At 37.6% G+C, this 25306-nt stretch overlaps 1 protein-coding gene and 1 long non-coding RNA gene across 3 annotated transcripts in view; one reads left to right on the top strand and one right to left on the bottom strand.

Moving 5' to 3' along the window:
* ddb1 (damage-specific DNA binding protein 1) overlaps positions 1 to 25306 on the top strand; it is a 67156-nt gene that overhangs the window by 31285 nt on the left and 10565 nt on the right. Inside the window, exons 20-28 of one of the 2 annotated variants that reach the window (XR_001422283.1) lie at positions 423 to 587; positions 1108 to 1202; positions 4229 to 4399; positions 5880 to 5989; positions 6670 to 6839; positions 9812 to 9914; positions 10375 to 10498; positions 12596 to 12927; positions 23615 to 23626. Coding sequence is in view for 1 of the 2 variants with exons in the window: in XM_015018260.1 (XP_014873746.1) it covers positions 423 to 587; positions 1108 to 1202; positions 4229 to 4399; positions 5880 to 5989; positions 6670 to 6839; positions 9812 to 9914; positions 10375 to 10498; positions 12596 to 12679 (1022 nt within the window). In the remaining variant the exon portion in view is untranslated. Of the gene's footprint in view, positions 1 to 422; positions 588 to 1107; positions 1203 to 4228; positions 4400 to 5879; positions 5990 to 6669; positions 6840 to 9811; positions 9915 to 10374; positions 10499 to 12595; positions 13183 to 23614; positions 23627 to 25306 lie in introns of those variants that run through there. The other variant, XM_015018260.1, reaches the window with a different exon arrangement.
* LOC106936988 (uncharacterized) lies at positions 15510 to 18168 on the bottom strand. The gene is made up of 3 exons (XR_001422284.1): positions 17894 to 18168; positions 16860 to 16935; positions 15510 to 16799 (listed from the first exon to the last, which is right to left on the bottom strand). It is a non-coding gene; the product is annotated as an uncharacterized LOC106936988 (long non-coding RNA).

Here is a 25306-nt window from a genome sequence, read left to right as displayed (position 1 = left end):
AAATTTACAACTCAGTTTATAGTATTAATTCACTTAACATTAAATAAAATCTGTTTTTTATTTTTTTTAAATGGAGGCTTTCCACTATTTAATGAGGTAGTTTAGCAGTTTTTATTCATGGCTCCTGTGCAGTGACCTGTAACCAAGGACCACTCATGTTTTGCTTGTTTCGTGTTTGTTTGGTGGAGTCAGAAGTGCAGGTGGTCCTTCGGTTTGGCTGAGGTCACGTTTATATTAGCATGAAAACACGAATGTGTCACAATAATCCAGAAAACCCCTTTTTTTTTTATTTTTAGTTATGTCACCACAGTTAACATGGGTAATTCATGACACAATATTAGTCTTTCTAAGTAGCTTCATAAAGGAGTTTCAACCTGTTCTCACACTCTGCCCTGTTTCTTCCTGTTTTGTGTTTGTGCCAGTCCTTCATGCCCATCAGTTCCTCCCCAGCGAGTATTCTCTCAGCATTGTGTCATGTCGCCTGGGAAAAGACCCATCTGTTTACTTCATCGTCGGCACGGCCATGGTTTACCCAGAGGAGCCCGAGCCCAAGCAGGGTCGAATCATTGTCTTCCATTATACCGACGGTCAGTACCCGAGCTTCCCTTAGCTTTTTCCACGGTTTCAGCAAACAAGCCCGACTGCGCTCTTTGATTCTTCTCATCTTTTCATGTTTGTCCTCTCACCCAGATCAGCCTGCTTTGTTCTCTCCATCCTTCATCCCGTTTCATTTTCTCCTCCCTGCACTCTATATTGTATTTTAGGCAAGAACACTGTGTCCTATTGGGCTCCTGTTTCCCTTCTCACTCAATCATTTTCTTATCACTTCCACTCAAACATTCCCCCCTCTCACCAGCACTGTTTTTTTTTTTTTTTTCTCACACACTGTTCCTGACAAAATGCGTTGCTTGTATGTCGTTTATCCTAGTCCAGCGCTTGATTTTTATACTTATAATCTGAATGCAGCGCTGTCTCAATTTCAGATTTTTCTCTCATCTCTTTCTGAGTTGTTCTCTCTAGGACCTTGTAGGCGCTAATTTAACTCAGCGTTGCATGTGTGGCACTTTGAAAGCTCACTGAATGAACACTGACTGATCTTTCCTGCAGGGAAGCTACAAACCGTGGCTGAGAAAGAAGTGAAAGGAGCCGTCTATTCTATGGTGGAGTTCAATGGAAAACTACTGGCCAGCATAAATAGCACAGTAAGTGATGGCTAAAGTTTTTTCCTCCACGTATTGTTTTAAAGTCTAAAATAGAATATGAAAATATTTTAAAGGGAAGTATAATATCTTATAGCCATAAAACATTCTGTAAATTACAATCAGCATGTCTGATGTTTTCTATGGCAGGTGAGTAAGTTACCTGCTTTAAGGCTTCACTTGCAAAGATAAAAATTAGAACCATCTTTGTATGATGGCTTGTCATCTGGGTCTGCAGAGTCATTTGGACTATTTTTAGATCTAGGATGAGGTTCATGTCTTAATTAAAGAAGACTTTTCTTTAAAAGGAAAATGTCAAATGCATCTGCGGTCACTTAATGGCCACACAGACATTGGATTCCATGAATACTTTTGCCAGGAATATCAAGTATGCAGAGAGGTGAACAAAACATTTATCAAAGCTGTGCCTTACATTTCATTACAAAATGACAGAAATTGCTTTAAATCAAAACCCACTTTGCTTCAGCTGCATCTCATTGTTTTTTGGGGTTTTTTTCTCATCTCTTAGCCAGATTAAGAGTGTTTGACTGCAGCTGTGATCTGGTTGTATATGAACGTTAAGGTTTTGACAGCTACAGCTGTTTATCTAAACGCTGCAAGAATTTTTAGTGTTTTCATTTAACAATTTTTTTCTCCAAAATTGATCATTTTCCACCCAGAGTGAAATACAGCAAAATGTAACAGTGGTGTCCTGATTTGTTGCGTTCCCAGCTACTGCGCTCAGAAAGCATTTATCTTCCTGCTCTCTAGATAAATCGCCATACAAGTCTTCACTTTATGAACGCAGTTGGAGCTGGGAATGTTACTGCCACAGTGTCTTGACAGCACATAAGTTGATGCCTGAAGTTGTTTCCAAAAGCAAATATCACTTTTCAATGATTATCGTCTGAGTTCTCTGCCTTTGTTCGTTCACATTTCTCACTGTTATCTTAATAGAAATAAAACAAACTACTGCCAGCTTTGAGCCTGAACACAATTGAAAATGAAAAGTTGTAAATATTATGTGCTTTTTAAGTTTCTCTTAAATCTTTTGTCTAATTTTAGCTCATTCTGGAGCTCCAGAGTGGACCATCTGGTTCTGCAAACCTCCACCTAAGTTGTCTTATATGTTCATTGACCTGTTATAGAGGTTAATGCTTAACATTTTACATCCTATTATTTTTGACCTAATTAAGATAAAGAAAAAAAAAACAAGTTGCATCAACAAACTATTTGCTGTGTTCCTTCTGCTGTGCTTTTGTGGGTTCAGCTCCAGGTGACCTGTTTCTTTTCTCCTAGATTTATTTTAAGAGCCACATGATATCTCAAAGCAGAAAAGCACTGTTCTATTAATTACATTTTGCCATGTCTAAATAAATCCATCCCATGCGTATTGGAGTGAAATCACCTGACATAGTGTGAAACAAATAGTCTTCCCCTGCTGCCCCATAATGCCACGCTCATCACGATCAGCTACAGATAGATTAAAGGGATTAAAAACATGAAAGGGAGCTTTATCTGGAGATATCAAGAATACAATTGTCATGGATTTCAGATTTCTGGAGCTCAAAGTCTCTCACTTCCGATTGCTTTTCTATCCTACTCTGCCTTTGCTGAAAGAAACTGTTTTACTGAATTAGCTGTCCATAAATACACTACTATTGTCCACTTAAAGAGAAATAAATAAGTGGATTCTGGTCTCCACAGTTTTGTATTTCAGTTTGCTGACTATTGAATTTGAAACACAGAACATAAACGGCTCATGGAAGAACAAATAAGTTGCTTAAAAGGTTTGAGAGTTTTGAGGCTTAAGCACAAACACTCATGAATTCTCATGTGTCTTAATTTTAATTGTCTGGAAAAAAAAAAAAAAAAAAAAAAACTTCAATGTTTCAGTCAGCCACTTGAATCTCCTCCCAGATTTTTACAACACAAGAAAGACCTACCAAAAAAAATTATAATAATAATACCTATGTAATGAGGTTGGAGAAGTAAATGTTTCAATTTTGGTTTCGGAGATTAGAAGACAATCAAAGAATACTGTTAAAAATGATGAGTTTACAAAAAATGACAGAATATTGGGCTTTAATTGAAGCCTGGTTGATTTATCCAATGACTTTTTCATTCTATTCTCCAAAAAATATAGATTACACTTTGCTTTTATTTAATTTTTTTGTCCTTCTGTGTTCCATATGTGGATGAGCACTAATGGTTTAAGACTTTATTATCCTTATTGTTTAATATTTATGGTGTTTTTTTTTTTTGTTTGGTATTTCATCTCTTTTTGGCTCACTGCACATAGTCTGAGCCTCTCAATCATGGATTCCTTTCAAATTACACTTAACCAGTATCTAATTGGCTCCTACATCACAACTTACGCATTGCTATACACAACGCTTTGCCTTGAGGGACATTTTAATACTCAAGCACAGCATTTATTTGTGCTGTAATAAAACTAAAAGCAAATAAAACAGCAAAAGAAGATATCTAAAGGATCACTTGTTTGTATTTGCAAATTTAATTAAAGCATTTTTTTTAAAATTGCCAATATAGTAACTTAATCTTAGTGTATTTTTACACCAGTGAATGATAAATGTAATATTTGACATTCCTAGTTCAAAAAATTTATTTTTCAATTTATACAATTATTGGCCATGAACTTTTTTAAGGAAACATGGTGCTTTTCACAATAGACATATACGATGGACACAGTTATGATGTTACCTTTTGCTTGATCTAATTTATTAAGAATTGCATTTAATATGAAAATCACAGTTGGTGTTTGTAAAATGAACAGTAATGCAGTGAAAGCACTTAGTTGAGACACACCCCTGGCTCTCCCACCAATTTCTGCCACAGCATGACATGTTCATTAACTGGTAAAAGTTAATTTATAAAGCAGACATTAACCTCAGATTCAGACACATTTATTAGTGTGAAACTGAAATATATATATATAAAGTTAATAATATCCTACAAGAATAATTACTACAATAATGGTTAAAATGCGAGCTGCCTTTCTTTTTCAGGTCCGTCTGTACGAGTGGACGGCTGAGAAGGAGCTGAGGACCGAGTGCAACCACTACAACAACATCATGGCGCTCTACCTGAAGACCAAAGGGGATTTCATCCTGGTGGGAGACCTGATGAGGTCTGTCCTGCTGCTGGCGTACAAACCCATGGAGGGCAACTTTGAAGAGGTGAGATGTGAGGAGAAAATGCTCGAAGACTTGGAAAAGGTGGGGAAATTGAAGACTGCGTGTTGCTGCTTTGATACAAACTCACAAAGCAGTTTTCACTTTCAAGCCACAGAGCTTTATTTGTATGAGCTAAGTTCTGCTCCGGTGCACATTTCTTACCTCTTAACTCCTAATTTTTGGTGTGCAAATTATATGAGTAAAACATTTTAATTTTTTTTTTTATTTTTATTTTTTTTTTCATTCCACATTGCCAATTGACTCTTTAGTACCTTTCCTGTCAAATTGGGAAACAAATCATTAGAATCTAACTAAAGTTGTCAGTTTACAGTTGAGCTTTTGTACAAATCAAACAAACTGGACACATTACAAACTCATTAGGGAGAACGATGAAAGAGCGTTCTGTCTCCTCAGATGCCGTGTGTCCATCACAGGCTCCCTGCACAATTATAGAGCAGAATCTATTGATTGTGTCATATTTCCTCTCTTCAGTATTAAAGGAGTTCATTATAATTTGCAGAGAGAAAGCAGCAGTTTTGCACAGCTATATTTTTTATTTAATCGATTTACTCTCCTAAAAAAATTGGAATATAAATATAAAAATAGAAATAGAAATGAGGGTTGCAACTGACGATTTTAGTAATCGATTAATTTATCAGTTATTCTGACGATTAATCGACTAATTGCACATTCTGCAGATTTTTTAAAGAATTTCTTAATCCTTTTTTGTGCAATATTAAATTATGCAAATAAACATATTATTCAATTCCTTGCTAAAATATGACAATAAACATTTTTTTTTGCCTATAATGCAATATATAATGCAATAACATAATTTTCTTTTAGTGTATGCTTGATCATTTGTAGCAAAGGATACACCTGCAGCTAAAAACCTACGACTAAAACAGCTCAACCCTTTCTGCTTGACCTGGTATCAGTACAGTGCAAGGCTAATCTGCTGACTATTTTTTTTTTTAGAATAATTGATAAATATGGAGGGACACAAGGTGCTTAATAGGATGTTTTTGTTATTATCATTAAATAATTTGAAGCTAAAACTATGCCACTCGATGCATTCTGAGTAGAACATGCTTACAAACTTGTTCTACTCATGTTTTGTGCATTTATCCTAAATGCAAAAACACAAAAAATCAAATATGTTTTGGCTTAATTACTGCTCTGAGTTTGTTCTTTCAACAAAATTGCCTTTTTGAGTCTTTATAATTCAGTTGTCAATTAACCGATTTCTAAATTAGTTGACAATTATTTCAATAATCAATTCAGCACAAATAATCAGAATAATTGTTTCAGCCCTAATAGACATAAAAACAAATTCTAGTATAAAAGTTAACACAATCAGCAACAATTAGGGGGTTTGTTGAGAGCGTTTACTCTCGGTTAGCGCTGGCTTATCTTTGCTTAAAAGGTATATTTCTTAAGACAAACCTGCATGTTTATGCCTTTTTTCATATATTTTCCACAGATTGCTCGTGACTTTAATCCAAACTGGATGAGTGCCGTGGAAATTCTAGACGATGACAACTTCCTGGGAGCAGAGAACGCCTTCAACTTGTTCGTCTGCCAAAAAGATAGGTGAGAACGGCGAAGCCTCTCCCTGCGTGTAGATAGGGAAGCTCAATGCTCATTTTCTTATGATCATTATATTCCACCATAGCTGCTCTTGCAGATCAGAAATGCCCCTAAATCGTCTTTGCCCAATACTTTCTCGCTCAGACTGATGCTGTCATTAGGATGCTGCTCCTTTCACACACACAGTCCCATGATAGCTTTTAGACCAACATTGTTGATATGACTGTGGTACTGCAGCATTGTCCTTGCATTAGTGCTGGAAATTATGATTCATCTTGCAGCCAAGCTTTTAGCTACTCTCTTGCTTTTTTTCCCCCTCTGTTGTAATTTCACTGAATGTTGGCGTTAAGGAAAAGGAAGAAAGATGAGGTCTGAAGGAGCTTATGTTACATCCATGCCTTCACTCATTATCCATCTAATATGTCAGAGCGGACCTCTCGATGCTTTTGACCTTTATTTGTGCAGCACGTCTCTGTTACTGTTGCTCTTTTCACCGTTTCTCGGACTTTTAGCCATTACCTCTCTATCATGTGCTGACCTTTTCCAACACTTCTCGTGTCTCTGCCCGTCTTGTTTTCCATTTGATTGATCGATGGTTTGACCCCCAACAAGCCCCAGTCATGACCTTGAGATCATTTTGTCTTCATGTTCGTTCTCTCTCCGTTTGTCCTTGCCACACTCAGTGCGGCAACCACCGACGAGGAGCGCCAGCATCTGCAGGAGGTCGGGGTCTTTCACCTAGGCGAGTTTGTAAATGTCTTTTGCCATGGCTCACTGGTGCTGCAGAACCTGGGGGAGAGCTCCACACCCACCCAGGGATCCGTACTCTTCGGCACCGTTAACGGCATGATCGGTAAGCGCCCTAATCCAAACAAACCTTTGTATTTTTCTTGCATGTATCAAAAATATTCAAGCATTTTCTTTCTTTATGAGAGCACCCTGTTAGCATGTTTAATGGTTTATGCAAGCATCTAATTTCAGGATTATCTGGCTTTAATCACAATTTTTACACTATATCAGAGGCATGCAACCACTGACATTAGGCTGCTTGCATCCAGCGACTCATTCTTGTTTTGGTCTGAAGAGTTTTCAGTAAGAATTGTCCAAATCAAATGCAGAGAAAGTGTACTGTGAAGCCATAGATTTTCTAAAGGTGTATGTAGTATTTTATAGAAGAGGTAACAGTATAGCACAAATAAAATGTATCCCAGAACTGTATAGCATAGCATAATGCAGTGTGCCGTTAAACAATATAGTGCTACATGATATAGTACAGTTAAAATGTGCAGGGGAAGTGTGGTATGTTGCAGTATAGTACAGTATAGTATTGCCAGTACAGCTGAACATAATGTGGTATAATGTTGCAGAGTATAGTAATTTATACTACATAGCAAAGTACTGTATTGACCAAAAATGTAAGTCAAATAATGAAGCATACCATAGTATTCTAGTACTGTATAGTACTGCATACCACATCATACCATGTCATGACATCGATTAGTTTATTTTTGATCATTACAAAGAATCCATAAGTAATAAAATATAAGTTTTCTACATATTAAAAAGGGTTCATATTCCGCTCACGAACTTTCATCATAAGGAAAAGGAAAGTGCTTTACGACTGATAGTTTTTATTTGGTGGCGCAGGACATAAAAATGTTCTCTGTATTGTAATGATAACTCTCCCATACACAAAGACCCGTTCGGTTCTGGGTCCAGCTCGGGTCATAAATTTGAGCCGTATCGACTCCAGCTCCTCATTTTGTTTCCGTGCATGGGAACGTGCATGGATAGCTGTTTCTCCCAGCATTGTTCAGGTGAATGAAAGATTTCCCAAACAAATGTTTAAATTCCTGATTTCTTTGTTTTCCCTCTGCCAGTGGAACCTCCACATACAAGCAGCTATTGATTTTACGCTGTGACATTCACTGTTGAGACTTCAGCTCACTCCTGTCTTGATTCAGTGGATATGAGCAGGATTTAGTTTGCAGAGCCGCAAACTCCCCGGCTTTATTTCTTTCCTAAGACTCTGCCCGTGCTGCTCAGGATGAATCCCAAACATCGCTGAACTTTTATTTGCTTCTGCTGGCAGATATTTTTCATTTTCTGGCAGCAGAAAACCTATTCACAATCTTTCAGAAAGAAGCCAGTGTTTAGGTCTTGGAATTTAACAATAAAATCCAGCTCTTAACATACTTTGTGAATAATTGGAATTAACTTGCCTTAGGTTGCAGAGAGGTATCAAGACTAATTGAATACACAAAGATCCCTCAAATCCTTTTCCTTCAAGCAAATAATGATGTAAAACTTTCATCACTGTCAGTTGACACGTTTACACCTCTCATTACTTGGATTGAAACCAGTAACTTCCAGCCTGGCAGTGGTGACGGGGAGATGAAAAACAGAGAGTGCTCATCATTTGGACACGGCAGCACTCCCACAGCACCAAAACACAGCACATTATTTCACCTCTGCACCTCCTGTGATTCTCTAAAAAGTCTCAGAGGAAAGTTTCACAGGAAATGAAAACCACTGTCGCCCTTCCCTGTGAGAACTTTCCCTCTCTAACCCTCAAACTAAAATGAGCTTCAGCGTGTAATGAAGATAAAACACCACTGCTGGTCTTATCGCTCTGCGAGATGCTGTGATGTATGATATGTTTCTTAGAGAAAGCTGCAAGGCGATGGGATTATTTCCCCTAAAAGAGAATAACAGCCAATATATGCATCCAAACTTTACAAAGTCTATTTTTTTTTTGTTTTTGTATAAACTCTGATATGGCAATCTAAAGATGATCACAACCAGAGATTGCTTGTTGACTCAGAAATTCATTCTCATGCCAAATTATTTGATCGTATCTTAAAAACAATCTATCATAAATGTATTTTTATGTCTTCAAACCAACAGAGAAAATTCCAATAACTTGGTGGGTCATGTTGTTTTCTGAATTTTTGCAGTCAGTTTACAGTCATTTGTTTTTCCACACACAGGATGACTTTTTAAATCGTCTTATTTAGTCACTAACGGGTTCAGACCAAAAAAAACCACGCCAAACAAATAATGTGGATACATTAAATTTCTGCTCACTTGAACTGCGTTGAACTTCCAGGCAACGCTGAGATGCTTACAGATAAACAGCTGTCAGGGCTACCCCGCCCCCCCCCTCCACTTCTCGTGTCATTAGACAGTTTAATACCAGCGTAATTACAGGAGCATCAAAGCCTCAAATGAACAAGGGTTGTGTGGAAATCTCTTGTCTTCTCAAACAGATCCCCAGGTTTCGTTTCCAATTTTTTCACTTAATGTACATCTGAAAGTATTATCACCAGTTTAAAGTTCTTAATAAATTGTATCTTAACATTACTTTTCTTTTGTTTATAATTAATAGCCCTGATTTTAGAAGGCTATTCTTAGTGCTGCCAATCAAACTCGTATCCGTGCTACAGTTGTGCTAATGGCGGAGAAATAACCACTAGCAAAGAAAAAGGGATGTGAGCAGCGTGTACATGAGGATGATTGACAGCTTTAAGACCCTCCTCTTGTCTCTGATTGGTTATTTCTGACAGGGAGTGGTTTTGTTCTGCAGATGGCAGTAGGACCACAGAGGTGTCAGAGGAGCTTGGTTTTTCACTGTTTATTTGTCTCATACTCTCACAACATGGTAACCGTTTTGACAAATTTATAAAAAAACAAAAACAAAAAATATTTTTCACAAAAGTGACCTACTGCAGCTTTAAAACTGTTAATGAACGCAGACATGACATTTCTCTCTTCCCCTCAGCTCTTTCACACCTTCATAAAAGATAATCTGTGTGCTTTTTTTAGGTCTGGTAACGTCTCTGTCCGAGGGCTGGTACAGCCTCCTGCTTGACCTACAGAACCGCCTCACCAAGGTCATCAAAAGCGTGGGCAAGATCGAGCACAGCTTATATCCTTCATGTTCTGAACTCCTGTGTACAGTAACTATCTGTGACCTGGACGGGCCGGGGTTGTTCTGGTGACGGCCCTGAAAATGAACAACAAAGCAATAATGTTTTTAACTGACTTTACAGGCAATTGATATTTTTAATGCTCAAATAATTAGTTTCCATTCTGCTGCATAAGAAAGGGACTTTCCTTTTCTTAGAGAAATTTGACTCTGCTACCCTGTGGTTTTATTTAATCATCATTTTCTTTAATGCTAAAAGGCCCTCTGTTCACTCTTTGTTTATAAAATATGGCTCAAGAGGGCCTCTATGATGACCATCTTTCTGGTGCATTGAACACGGTGTCATCTGCTGGATATTTATTAAATCTGCCTGGGGTGAAGTTAGCATGGTCACACCCAAAGGGCCGACCTCGGGCTGAATCGGCTCCGTGGTAATGATTTATCCTTAACTGAGTGACACCTGGAGGTCTTTCCACACGGAGCGCAAGACGGAGCAGGGCACAGGCTTCATCGACGGGGACCTGATTGAAAGCTTCCTGGATCTCAGTCGGGCAAAGATGCAGGAGGTCGTCAGCACTCTACTGGTGGGCGCAGTTTCTCCTCTTACAGTTCAAATCACCTGCACTTCACCTCATGTTTCTAACATTTACATTTAACATTTCTAGACTGATCACAAACGTATAAATTTGAATGCTTTTTACTTCTCAAATGTTCTTTGGTTTGTTTGGTCGTTTGGTTGACGGAAAGCCTATTAAGAACATTCCAGCAATAATCAAGCTCAGTTCTATAAAATTGTATTCAATGTTTTAAAAGCTTCTTGGGGACAAACTTCCCGTCTCCTGTTTATAGCGATATAATTTTTATCAGGGGATATTTATCTCCTAAGGGTATTTATTTATCTGTCTGTCAAGCTGACTGACTGACAGTCAATCACCCACAAAGAGGATTTTTTTTTTTTTTTTTTTTGCTTGGATGTTTTTCTTTTTTTTCCTCTCTCTGTGTATGTGTGCTTTTTTCTCTTAAACTGTCTGGGGGAAGATTTGAAGGTTGAGTCTCACTTTAGTGGTTAAGAGCTTCAGTCATTTTGGCCTCAGCTATTCTTCCCTGATATGTGACATGCTGAAGTGGACACTCTTCTGTCTGGACTCTGGCATTCACAAACCAAATTGTTTTGTTTACACACTACTAAACCCAAAGCCACAGATAAGAAACAATTTAGCTCCATTAAGATTAGATTTAGGAAACGAATTGCCATTTATTTCCTTTTCTTGAAGTCTGCTCCCCTGAAGCTTCTGTATCTCCTGGTTCCCTCTCTTATCTTGAAGGGGGAAGAAAATTGAAATTTTTGCCAGTGGATGCGTTACCTTGGCTTTTAAAAACATAATTCTTAAATGTATCTCTTAGATAAAGAGTTGCAACAAAACCTTTTTTAAATTGACACACAAGTTGATAAATAAAGGAGACGTTTTGTATGAATCAGAAATCAGAGCAGAAATTATAAAAGAGAAATATTTTTGTTTTAATAGTTGGAAGTTTTATAATGTCTGGACAGTTCTCTTAATGTCCCATTTCAGTCAGTCAGGTGGGGGGTCTGGACTTTGACTGGGCCACTGCAACACCCTGTTTGAAACATTGTTCTGGTTCATGTCCTAATTTACCCAAACTGTTGCTACTACTTAGCCTCATGTTGGATTTTACAATATTTGGGCATGTGGTCAGCAGATGCTTTGCCACATAATGGAATGACGTAACAAGCCCATGATCATCATGGTTCTGGCTCCATTTCTAACTATTATTATGAAAGCTTCTGCAGGCATATTGTTTTTTTTTAGAAAGACAGGGCTTCCTCCTGCTGAATTTTGTGGAACATCCACACAATTGATAGCTCCTGCTTTTATTGAGGCGGTCAGTAAATCTTGTTCATTTGACTAGTGGGACTTGGCTTCTGCTTTTCCCTTTTACATCCAGTGGAAGCAGTAAAATGGTGGAAGCACCATTTTTTGCTCTCTTTTTGAACCTTCAAGGATCTATTTAAATTATTTTGCCTTGAAAATATCTGATAAGTTTTCTTGTGAAGAACAGCTGATAATAGCAAAAAAATGTTAGTTTTTTCCTCCCACAAAATTAAAGTGGAACATTGCTTTAAACACAGCTGCAATAACTAATTTGCATCACAGAGAAACTGAATATATGCATATTTTAAATATTTATGCTTTAGTTTAACTTCAAATGTGTGAAATCTGGAGTGAAATCTCTATTTTCAGGGTGAAGTTAACAGACAGAAATCCAGATTGACATCAGTTTACACCTATAAGGAGGTTACATTTAAATGGAGCAGACTTCGAATAGCTTTTTTTTATTTATTTTTTTTTGTCATCAAGATTGTTCAGTGCTTAAATTATAAATGGTTTCTGTCTCTGAGGAAAAGTCTTTACATTTACCTTCTGGTGCGATTAATAAAAAATAAACCAGAGGGGAAAAAGCTGCAGTCTGTTGTCTTTGTGGACAAGATAAAAGATTCCCAGCGTTTTGGTGTGCACTTCAAAACATCGGAAATAAAGCTCTGAAAACAATGGAAAGGAGAATAACATTTCATTCAAGTGAAATATTTGTGGACGTTGTCGGCTGCTGCTCGTGCATTTACTCCTCTCGGCTCACCGCTCGCTGTCTTTCATTTTCAGATCGATGATGGCAGCGGCATGAAGCGTGAAGCCACAGTGGACGAGGTGATTAAGATCGTAGAGGAGCTGACGAGGATCCACTAGCTCCTTTCACCATTCTGATCCCTGCTGGGAGGGAGCGGGGGCTGAAACGCTTTGGGCTTTACAGATGTGTAAATAATTATAAACAGTGTGTGTGAGTGTTTTGACCTTTCGGTGAGCCGTCGGCTGTTCAGACCCTGAAGGGTGCTACGTGACGAGTGTGGGGCTCTTCAGGTGAAATGCTTACCGACCAAAGTGACGACCTTGGTCTGAGTGAGTTTGAACGTGTGTGTGTGTGTGTGTGTGTGTGTGTGATGGGATGTGGCTATAAAAAGGAACAACCTGAAGCTTTCCTCGACACATCCATGCTCCCAGATAATTGTGGCAGTTTCTGATGGGTTAAAGGTTTCTCAATCCTCTTCACCTCACATTATCGGCTGTTTGCTATTGAAGTCTGAAATAAACACACTGTATAAGAAATAAAATGAGGAAATTGATAGATTTATAGCTATTTTGTCTTTGTGATGTTTTCTTTGTTTATTCTAATAAACCTTCCTTTAGTATTGCTCTGTGTCTCGGTCTTTGATCTGCTCTAGATTAATCGTCATTGTTTGCTGTGTTTTGTCAGACCACAAACAGACACTTCTGAAGTAACTTCTAAAATTATTATTTACTGTATTTAAGGTTATTGAGATGTCTTCTATAAAATTAATATGATATTGCTTATGGACAGAATCAAATATTTTGTGATCATAAGCTAAATAAAGATTTCAATCATACAGTTCAAATCAAAGGTTTACATATAAATATATGGGCCTGAATTTTGTGCTAATGAAGATTAAAGTAAAAGTTAGCAGGTCCAATCAAGAAGCCAAATGAAAGCAGTGAGCCTTTTGTGTGATTCAGGCTTAATATTTGACCACTTTTCGTAGAAGAATTGGTTAAACTGATTGAGTACTGTTGGGTTTAGCATTGAAGCATTTCCAGAAGTTTTCGATAGGATCGAAGTCTCGCTCACACATGTTCCAAAACCGGTTTTCATGTGTGCATGGGCTCACTGAAATAAATATTGGAAATCTGATGAACCCAAGTATCAGCATGGGCTGATCCAAGAGGAAGCATCTGCTCAAAAATCAACACCTTCAGACTCGACTGAATTTTGCAGCTGCCTACACTGAGAACCAGAATGTCATTTAAAGAAACGTTTGTGATTTACAAGACAAAAATGGAGTGGTTTGTTAAAAATATGAGGAAAGTTGCCAACAGTCTGGGTGAAGCTTTCAAACCTAAAATCACTGCTCAAGCTGTTGAGCCTGTTTTGATGCCAGTAGTTCTGGTATGTTGGACAGACTGATGACCTCCACGTTCTTCCAACTTCACCTCAAATCAACGGCTACGTAAATGAAACTTACAATTAACATGAACAAATCCCATACTCTCATCCATGCTGGAGTGGATAAAGGAGGTAAACATTAACATTGTGGAATGACAACAACCTCATCCATTTTGCTAAATCGTAACAGCATAAAGGTCTCACTGTAACTTGCTCAAAGACAGTCAAATAACAGGGTGTGGTGTTGATTTTATTTATATTTTTGAGCCTCTCCATGACTTTGACCCAGACTGTAAATCACAATGTCAAATAAATCCTTAAAAAAGAAACAATAGTGACTTTAACAAACCTATGACTGGAACTGTAGCAGGTAAAAAAAAAGTGTAGCTTCAAACTTACAAAACTAATCTTTAACTTCCTTGCCAGTTGTAAAAAAAAATTCTAGTTCTCACATTTACATGAGCTTTAATTGCAGGGTGGTTTTAAAGTTTTCCTAAAGTTATTGCGGCTCCCCTAATTTACTGAATTAAATCAGGATCTCTGATTTGCAGTTAATGCAGGCCTGCTGCTTTTAGCCCACACAGTTTTAATGAACAGCCACCAGGAGGGAGAAAAATAACTTTTTTATTTTTTTTATTTTTTTTGTGTGTGAATCAAACCTTTTGATATTCCAGAAGCTACATTGTTTTCTTAAGAGCCTGATTAATTTATATTGTGTACATATTTTATGTTGCCTGCATTAACAATGTGAAATAGGAATACAACCTCTTTCTGTCTGAGTAAACAAAGGTCCTGCAGGCCGGGGTACAGCCATAGTGACAGTGAAATCTAGTTTCAGTAATAATGCCCTGCACTGAGGATTTGAAGGAAACTGGTCATGACTGGCAGTCCAAGTCCTCTGCCAGTTCTCCGTAGCTATTTTTGTCCTTCTCTCTCCTTCCTGAGGCACAGAGACTCTTGTTTATCTCTGGTTCAGACTGGATTTTTTTGTTTGTTTGTTTTGTATCTTTTAACATTTAAGCCTCCTTATGAACTATTAGGTAAATAGTCCAATTTCACAACTGCAGAGGTGCATGAATCATAATTTAATTTCGTGTTTAATTAAAAAAACAATGTGGGAATTTAATCAGTCTCTGAAAACCTTTCTCATGATGTTAAATTTAGGATATTATCTGAAACTCCAAAGGGAAATATTTTTATTATTTTTGTTACATTGTGATCTAAATGCAGTTGCTCTTTCTTGTGTTTACTCACTCTGTAAATGTTAAATTGGCTGAGTTTATGCAGCACCTTTCTATTCACACTTATTTATACTAAATACATTCTCCCAGTCACACTAAAGCATGTTTTCATGCGCAGAACTGTAGGCAACTTGGTGGTAAGTGCCTTGCCCAGGGCCAAGCTGGAATCTAACCCACTGAAACACAGCCACCCCGTTGCGATTCTCTACTACCAGCAAACAAAATACACCTATTGCATTATGTTTTATTCAACACAGCAGAGTTTCTGGAAATAAAATAGCAATGTCCAGGTTGTGTTCTAAAAAAAAACCCTGCAGTTTTACAGTATGTTGACATTTTTTGTATTATTTACCAAGGAATCTCGTTCAAGACTTGACTCCAGTTAGGTGAAAAGCTAAAGCTAAAACTTTTCCACACAGTGATATTTACTGACTGAATTAACTTGTTTTGATTTGAAATGTAACCAAAAAACCTGCACTGTTTCAAGAATATTTTAATGACAAGAAAACAATAGCAATATTTACTTTTCCTATCAATCATTATGGCATTATCCACATGTTTAATGTTGCAGTTGCAAAGGACTATTTTGAGGCAGTTTTGCTGGGACATTATATAGTTTGTGCTTAATTCATGGAAATGCTTTAGTTAAATTTTTTTAAGCCAAGTTCGACAGTCAGTACATTTCTCTTCTTAGAGAATCATTCAGTTTTTATGCTCCTCTATTTTGGTAACAAACTTCCATATTTTCTGAACTACTGATTTCTTTTAAATCAAGCCTAAAACCTCACTGTTTTTAGAACAGTTTTTGATTAGTAACAACTGGAAACTCATAAAGTGTAGACTTTTTAGAAAACCTGTCATCATTTTACCTTACTTTGTCAGTGTAATGTAATGCTTTTTGCTTATTTTCTTGTTGTACATTCCTTCTAATCATGTAAATCATGCAAATGTGCTAAACAAATGAAATTGCCTTGCCGTCTCCCAGCGGAATATGCTTAGGAAACGCTCAGATGGAGGCCTGCAGGACACATCCTGATGAGATGCAGAGGAGGAGTAACTCTTCTTCTTGGTTCTTGTTCTTTCAGTCATGGTGGATGTGACTACATAGGAAAACAGCATCATTTGGTAAGAAGAAATCAATATATTCTCCCTGCTTCAAATGTGGCCATCTTCCATGAGCCAGGATGGGGGAGATATCTTACCAGCACGCACATGGTTTCGGTCTGAAGAAACAACAGGAAACCCCTTCCATGTGGACACACCACCTGCTGGGAGGGACATTGAGGTCTGGTGAACGGACTGGTAGGTGCTGGTGGATTTTTTTTTTTTTTTTATGCATGAAAAATACATTAAACAAGTCTTGTGAAACCTGAAAAATGAACAGTTGCAAGACAGAACTTTGTTCTTTAATTTTCAGTTGGATCAACTCTTAACTAACCTATCTGTATTTCTAACTAAATCCATTCAAAAAAGCGGGGAAGATATGAGCCTTAACCACAACCAAGAAATCCCTTTTCTGTTTCCTTGTTGCACAACTTCATTTGAGAGTTATTGTCGAGTCCCCGGTGTGTGAGTGTTTCACGACTGCTGTTGCCCCATCTGTTGCAAGCTGTGAACACAGAACCAGTTTAGAGAGTGCAGTCAGATCCCATCCCCACCATCGACATACCTCCACCATTCCTCCACTCATAGAGATGCCGTGCCTTCACACAATGTTGGCAGCAGTCAACGATGCTGGCCGAAATCTGTTTGGAGGAGAACAGGGTGATTGCTTTGATCCTAATGAGCAGCAGCCGCATGTAGCAGGCCTGGCAGTGGCTGATCTGAAGCAGCCCTGAACACAAAATGAATGAAATGAACTCGCTCAATCAAATCTGCTTTACTTTGGCAAGATTCAGTAAGAATTCTGGCTCCGTTCCATTTGGGATCAGTTAGCTGTGATGCTCTGCAGGTCCAATGTGCGAACGTTATTCCTTTAGAGGCCCAATTTGGCTAAATCAAACTAAGCTCAGCTTTGGTAGAAATATGTTGGAAATAAATAAAGCGGAATTGGAAGCAAGATATATATTTTTTCTTTTTATTATTTATTTCTCAGATTTCACAGACTTTTTTTCCTCTTCAACAGATACTGTATTTTTTTTATCTTCGTGGATCTGTTTTAAATAATCATACCAAATGTTTATTTTTACATGGTTACAGCACACTTTTTTATTATATTCCAGATTGACAACAAAATAAGTTGAAGCATCAAAATAATAAAGTAACAAGACACTACTTTAACAGATTGCAATTTCAAGTTTGTACTTAATCTTGTGCAAATTAGTGCAATTTTAAGTTAAAATACTGTTTGACTCATATGTACATCGTATTTAACCAATTAAACAATCTAATTATCATTCTGAGATGAATTCCTTTCCTTCCCCGCTGATCGAATAATTATTCCACATTAAATAAACATTAATTAATTTATTCTGCCTCAGCACTGTTATTTGTTTCCGTCTGAGATAAGAACCTGTCTTCCAGAAAAATCATTAAAAGCTATTACCTCATCAAAGTGTAAATTTGTTATTGATCTATCTCTACCCTGTATTTAGAGGTATACTGAATAAAAACTCAAGTAGCAAATCAGACACAACCGGGACAAACCGGAAAAACAAACTACTTGTTTCAGGTAGGATAATGAACGAATGTTCAGCAACTGACCAAACCATTGAAGCTTTAAGAACTCTAAGATTTTAACAAATTTTCCCAGATCCTTTTGGAAAGATTTCTCTTCTTTTGAAAGGAATGGAGGGTCGGAGAGGAAGAGTGGTACCGCTCGCTCCTCCCCTGAGGATTCCTTCTTTCATTGACTCTTAGTATGGCCAATAACATCAGCAATCCCTTCTGTGCCGCTGAAGATGCAGGTCTCTTCTCTTTCCAGGGATCATGCTGGCATCAAGCAGCAGTGCCTCACCTCTGTCTCTAGAGGGTGAGAAATACTGGCACAAAGGCCTTTTGAGTCGGCCTTGGGGGGGGTCGCATCACAGAAAGTGTTGATTTCTCTCAGCCAGCGTTTGTGACTGCAGCACACACTTGGTGGCTATTAGTGAAAGGAGAGGCTGTTTTGGGGAAATGTCCCCAACTCAATTTGCAAAGCACACACACAGCCTCTCTTTGGGATAACACACACTTACTGGTATGGCAGGGTTTTTTTGTTGTTGTTTTTTTTCATATTGTATTATAAGCATAGTTGAATGTGTAGCTGAAATCACTAACAGACCAAACACAATTGAAATAGCCAGACATGTTTAGGGGTTGCAAAGCCATTTTTAAGAGTTTGGAATACCAGTGAACCAAAGGGAGAGCCTTAATCCATGACTGGAGTAAACATGAAGCAGTGGTGAACATTCCCAGGAGAGACCACTCCACTAAAATGACTCCAATTACTCCTAGAGCACATCGGTGATTCAACCAGATGGCCACCTTTACTGCGTCTAAAGCTCTGCAGGCCTCACTGCATATTCAAGATACAGCATTAGGAAAGGGAGGCTGGACAAAAATAGCCTCCATGGGAGAGTTAAAAGGCCAAAACCACTGCTGACCAAAGAAACCATAAAGGCACATCTCACTTTTACCAAAAACATCTTGATGGTCGCTGAGACTTTCTGGTGACTGATGAAGCAAAACTGGAACATTTGGAAGACATGATTCGTGTTACATGACAGACCTAAAATGTTACAGAGCATTGGAGACGCAGAGCATCATCACACTGGGCGTTAAACATGGTGATAGTTTGAGGGTTTGGGGTTGATTTGCTTCCTCTAGACCTGGATGATTTGCTATAACTTGTGGAATCGTGAATTTTTTCTTTATCAGAACAACCTGCAGAAGAATGTCCAAATCAAGCTTCGCTGTTTGGTCATGCAGCACGACAATGGTCACCTCTGAATGACTGATGAAAACCAGACACATCAAAGTTCTAAACCCAGATTAGATCCTGAAGTATGACCTTAGACATGCTGTTCATACTCATACTCTCCAATATGGCAAAGGTAAAGAGAGTCAAAATTCCTGATGGTGGTAGAACGAGTTACTAGATGTAGGAGGCAATTACATTTTAAATCAGGCCAGGTTTGTTTGGAAAGCTTTTTCTTTCCTTAATAAATGACAGTACTGTTTAAAAGCCACTTCTTTGCTTAATTTATCTTAATCCAGTATTGCAGTTGTGTATTCTGAAACATTCAAGTATGACAAAAGAAATAACAACAAAATAAAGTCTATAAGCATCTGAACTCTTTTGCACACCACTGTATTGTCTTGTATTAATGATCCTTCTGTTTTCAAAAAGCAATTTATCCAGATATGGAAAGGTGCAAGAAGTTTGTCTCTTACAAAAGAGTGAGCATTCCCTACCCGATTCACTCCCTGAAAACTGATATATTGCCTCATACAAGCTTCCTGCTAGATGTCCCTGGCTGACACTATATTTCCAGAAGTATATTTTTACAGAAAGTAAAAAAAAAAAAAAATAAAAAAAAAAGAAATTACTTTCTTGCTTAGATTTTTCTGGACATTTATCAAAAGAGCAAATTGATTCTCACAAAAAACAACAACAATAAATTAAGTTAAAAGATTGATTCCCCCACACAGACAAAGAGGAACTTTGTTGCACAACACAGGGATGGTTTGGTGATGAAATGTCTATTTCATTGATGGAGTACTGCGATAAAGACAGAGATACCTCTCTCTGTGCCTTCTCTGAATGTGTTGGGAGTTCTGCTAAAACTGACTCAGAAATCAAAAGAGACATTTTAAAGCAATTGACAGACAATTCACCACATTCTCACTCTATTAAGGAAAAGAAAAAAGAAAAAAAAACTACTGCAGCCATAAAACATGTCTTCCTCAGCAAATCTTTTTTTTTCTTTTTTCTTTTTTTAACCATGACTACTATGAGTAGAGCAACTTCCAACAAGTATCATTAACACACAGTTGGATCCGTTTCTGTCAGAAAGCAGCCCATCACCCTGAACAAGCCATTTCCACTATGAAATATGGTGGTGGCAGCATCATGCTGTACGGACGTTTGTACACCACAAGTTTATTTGAAAGACACTTTAAAAATGTATTCCACTTTACAATAATGCATCACTCTATTGTTCTATCACATAAATTAAAATACACTGAAATTTGAGGTTTGGTCATGAAAACATGTAGAAGAGCTAAGGTTTTGTAGTAATTGTGAGGTAAACAATGCAATGCCACATAATCACATCATTTAATTATAAAGTAAAATAAGCCCTCCAAGGTATCAACCATCACAGATGAGGGGCAGTCCCTCACACTGAACAGGGGCGGTCAGCTTTGTTCTGCCTGCTCCGGGTTATGCTGCATGTCGATTAAACCAAGAAGCTTTGCAGGAGCAGCTGGGAGGCTGAGGTAGGTATTTTCTCCTCAGGTTGTTTGACACATGGTTATCTTTAGAGTAAACAGGTGTAAACCCAGTCAAGAGTTTCTCACCTCAGCCCAGATCCCTCCCTGTTCCATCTCACATCTTTTAATTACGCTTATCCGGAGACGGATGACCCTCCCGGCTCTTCCTGGCACTGAAAGTGATGGAGTCTTTGATGTTAGCGCCTTAAACCTTCAGCCAATCCAAAGAGCATCTGCAGCTGTGCTCAGAGTCCTGCCCTGATTAAATTCAAACGGCAGATTTACACTCTGTTTCGAACTTTCCTCAGGGAACAGGTGGGATTTCCCCCACTGCAGCACACTGTTCTGTTTATTCTTTTTCCAACTTCCGTCTGCCACCTAAGTCTTTAGCTCTCCTCAGAACAGTTTTAAAATGAGAAATATGACATGTTTTCTTAACAACTTTATCAACATTTTTCCCTATCAGTATTAAATGACATATCGAATGAAAACTACCAGCTTTGTTCTTCTGTATAGTGTGCGACTCTGATGGATGTTTGAAAATTTGCTGCATAGTTCTGTATATTCAGGTAGCACAAAGTGTATTATGCATATAGCCATATTTTTTGTGCTGCTGTTTTGATGCTAAATAGATAAACACAAATGTTGATAGGAAGTTCTCGCTGTAAAAAAACAGTTCAGGATGTACTTCTCCCAGATAGACAAGCCTGACACCTGCCACTGGTTTCCAGCAGCTCTGGGAGATTAAAGGACAAACTTTTGACAGCAATGTACCTTCATATTTCTACCCAAGAGAACAAAAACAATGTAGTCAACGTCACAGTCATAAACTAGACTTTTTACTTTTCCACAGTGTCTGTAGCTCTAATTCAGCTTCCCCATTCTGAAAATGGTCTCCATTTCAAATGAAGTAAAAAATGAGGGTGAGTCTGGTCTATAGTAATCTACAGATTTTATCTGCCAGTTTACCACAGTGGCGTGTTTCTAGTTTGGACATTCAAACTAATGACACCATTATGTAAAATAGATCAGTACAAATGTTCAAATTTAATTTGACATTACTGTCTCCACAATTTCCTTTTTTTAACACAGTTATGTAAACTGCCCTAACTAAGCATTAAAAAAACTTCATGTTTTTTACATTTTCTTGAGCTAACTATAGAGCAGTCCTGGATATGTATAATAAAAAAAGCTGTTAGTTTGCAGGACTCAACTGGAGATTCACCTTCCAGTGTCCATATGCATAAGTTGGAGTCGCCCAGTCAAAGGTCAGACGTAAATTCAATTGAGAATCTGTGGTGAGACTTGAAAGTTGATGTTTGCAGAGGTTGAGCTGCTTTTCAAATAAAAATTGAAAAAAAAGTATGTTTCCAAAATGTGCAAAGTTGGTAATGACATGTCCCACAAGACTCGCAGCTAAAGCTGGTTCTACAAAGTATTGAGTCAGGTGGGCTAAATATAAATGCACACCACAATTTTCAGATTTTATTTTTATTTCAAAGCCACATATAGTTTTCTTTCACTTAACAAATGTACAATTATTTTTCACATTATTTTGTTAAATAAAGAGCTTAATTATGTTATCAGTCTGTGTCTCCCTGTTACTTTTGTTACGGCTGAAGAATTTCTTATGTTTTTAAATATATAAACATGTACATTAACTGCACAACATGTTCACTTCGGGGATAAATTATGTAATAACTTCAGCAGATACTTTTAATGTTTTTACACCATGATAATCATGGTGTGGTTATTAATAATGGGCCATTGCCCTTGGTGATTTGATGGAAGTTTTCAATTAAATTCATGGAGAGGCCATTTTGTTGGGTAATAAAAGTCACTAAATATAATTATTTGCCCAAGGTTTGACATGAAAAGAAGTAAAACTGCTGCAAAAACAGCAAAGTGGTAGAAAGCAAATGTGACATGAAGATAGACTTCATCTCAGGGTCCGAGATGTAGTCTACCATAGTAAAAGGTTACATTTTTCAAGAGGGACTTGGAAAAAGACTGAAGAAAAAAAATGCTATCTTAAATGCTTATGGCAGCAGGACATAGATTTGAAAGGTTACATCTGGCTAATCTAGAAGGTTTTTAAATTATAGATGTTTAGCAATACCGTACAATACATATTTGGAGGAAACCAAGACCAGAATATCATCACAAAAATGTCATGACTATCAAGCAGGTCATTGGAGAGATGCTGATTCTGGCAAGTTTTTCTGGCAAGTTTTTCAGGACCTTTACTCCTTGTAGTCAATAAATCAATCATCTGCTCCTCTCTACATTAAGTATTTTTAAAATTAAACAAGAGGCCCAAATTTGAATTGGCAGCATTACAGCTGAGAAAAAAAAAGAAAAGAATCAATGTGTATTGGCCTAGTCAAAGTCCTGACATTAAACTGAATAAATTCTATAATGAAGCCTTAAGAGAAAAAAAGTTGGCAAAACGTCATATTTTTATATTTAGGTTACATTTTTCATTATAAATTAAGACATTGTGGGACAATGATGTTTTATGTTTCCATTTGCTAAAAGAAGCTTTTATATTTGAAAGTTGTGTTCATGTGAGCAGGGAGACCAGAAACAATAAGAAAGTAAAACCCTTTGTTAGAGGACAAAAACATGTTTGTTCCGTTTCAGTAACAGTTTCATACAAAACACAAAACTCACTTTGATTACCAGATATTTAATTATCTGTAGCATATGGGTCTTGACCAAAGATATGTATAAATATTTAATGGATAGTCATAATTAATGAAGGACTGGTATGCTTACTTTTCTTCTTTGGTGTAAGTCAAGGTCATGAAGTTTCTACTCCCAGCAGATCTCACACTCTGTTTTAACATGGTTTGTCATGGATATATTTTTTTTTATTTTCCATGATGTCAGGGTCCAGTGCACCAAACGTCAAACCTTTTATTCTCGTGTGGCTTTTCATTGGAGAACATGTTTTGCAGCAGCTGTCTCCTCCTGACTGTTCACAGTTAAATCTGGCACTCACTGAAGGTGTGTCTGAGTGTTTCATTTGACTTTCTTGACTCACCAAAGAAAACCTCTGCTCTTTGTCAGAAACCCAAATGGGTAGAACCCTTCAATTTTACCCGGATGAACTCTGCGTTTCCCTCAAGGAAACAAGTGGACTATTTTATGGAGTCTAAACAGCATGGTTAATGCATTGGGATCTGGCAGGATGCCTCTGCTCTCTGGCACATAATTTTCGACTTCCATTCTCATTCTGCAGCAGCTGAGGGGATGTCTTTCTCCTGTCGCAGTACTGTGCTGCAAGCCGATGATACAATAAAGCAGGTCCTGACTGAGGGCTCTTTGTCTGTTCCATTTGCTTAAAATATTCTTAGCCCATTGGGAGGAAACTGCATCCCCTTTTTGTTTTTTTTTTTGTTTGTTTTTTTTTTGCACAATTGTATGTCTCCCAGAGCAACTACCTAAACATTTTAAATTTGAGAATAGTAATATTTCATTCCTCTTTCTAGTCTGAGAAAAATATGTCTATTTGCAGTAATAAATTTAGACCTTTAGTACCCTGCAGAACTATTAAAAATTGGATAACTAGAAGATTAGAGTTCTGCTTCTCTGCGTCGTCTTCCCAATCCAACAATTATTCAAAATAATAAAGGAAGATTAAGACATGTGAGCTCTGACACGGTGATTCAAGTATTTCAGAGTTGACTGAAAATGCATGAAATGCCTCATCATCTCTTTGAAAAGGAAACTGAGTGTTTCTCTGTGCATTGGTGATAAGAAGAGCAGACGTCTCCGTTTTAAGATTAAAGACAGGAATGACCCTGACATTTTCCAAAATTATACAACCATGAAGATTACATTTGATGAAAAACTGATCTGGAGATCACTAATGCTCTCTCTGCACATCATTTCCACACAATTGTGTTAATAATGTAGTGCTTGTAATCATGTTAACTTAGATGGGATTGGATTTGATGCTCAGGCATACAGCATGAAATATTCAAGTCGAGGTGCCCTACATTAGGCGATGAATGTTTTTTTTATATTTTCTTAACACACTGGAGGCGAATGTGTGATACCACCGCTCAACTCTGATAACCATGTTAAGATGCTAATCTGGCAGTCCAAACATGCCTTTATTATGCATGGGGGGAAATCTAGACATCTTCTAGCACTCAGTGTACGATAAAAGTGCATTTACTACGGCAAAAAAAATACAGTGCACACAGATGCAGAAGGAATCACATGTTGTTGAGCGTGGTCAGATTTGTAAATAGAAAGGTGTTTATCAAGATAAGAGCTGTTCTCTGGTAGTTTTGGCCACTCTTGGAGCTTAACAATAACAGCTACAATGTTCTTCAATACATTTTACTGAGTTAATCTCTCAGGAAGATAATGGGGTTTATTATCTTTCTCTGTAACACTTTGTACAGTGTTGAGAGGGCTGAACCACCTTTGTATGGACATCAAAGCCAATCTTTACAAACTTTTGAGATTGCAGTAGAACTTCCATATATTAATTCTAATAATCAATGTGAAATCTATGAATCTCATGCATGCAACTATTGAAAAAGAAAAAAAATAAACATGAAGTTCTGATAGCATTTCCGCACCAGGGAATGTAGTACCGAAGTTGGCACTGGTCCTGCTTTCCAGAGAATGAGGGAGCTGTTAGATCCTAAAGCATTTTTTTTCATCCACTTCTCAGAACATATC

Source organism: Poecilia latipinna, unplaced genomic scaffold (genome assembly GCF_001443285.1).
Source record: "Poecilia latipinna isolate Pla-1442-1.1 unplaced genomic scaffold, P_latipinna-1.0 Scaffold2258, whole genome shotgun sequence".
NCBI lineage: Eukaryota > Metazoa > Chordata > Actinopteri > Cyprinodontiformes > Poeciliidae > Poecilia > Poecilia latipinna.
The sequence above is the reverse complement of the archived record's forward strand: the minus strand, read 5'-3'. Positions and strand labels throughout refer to the sequence as shown.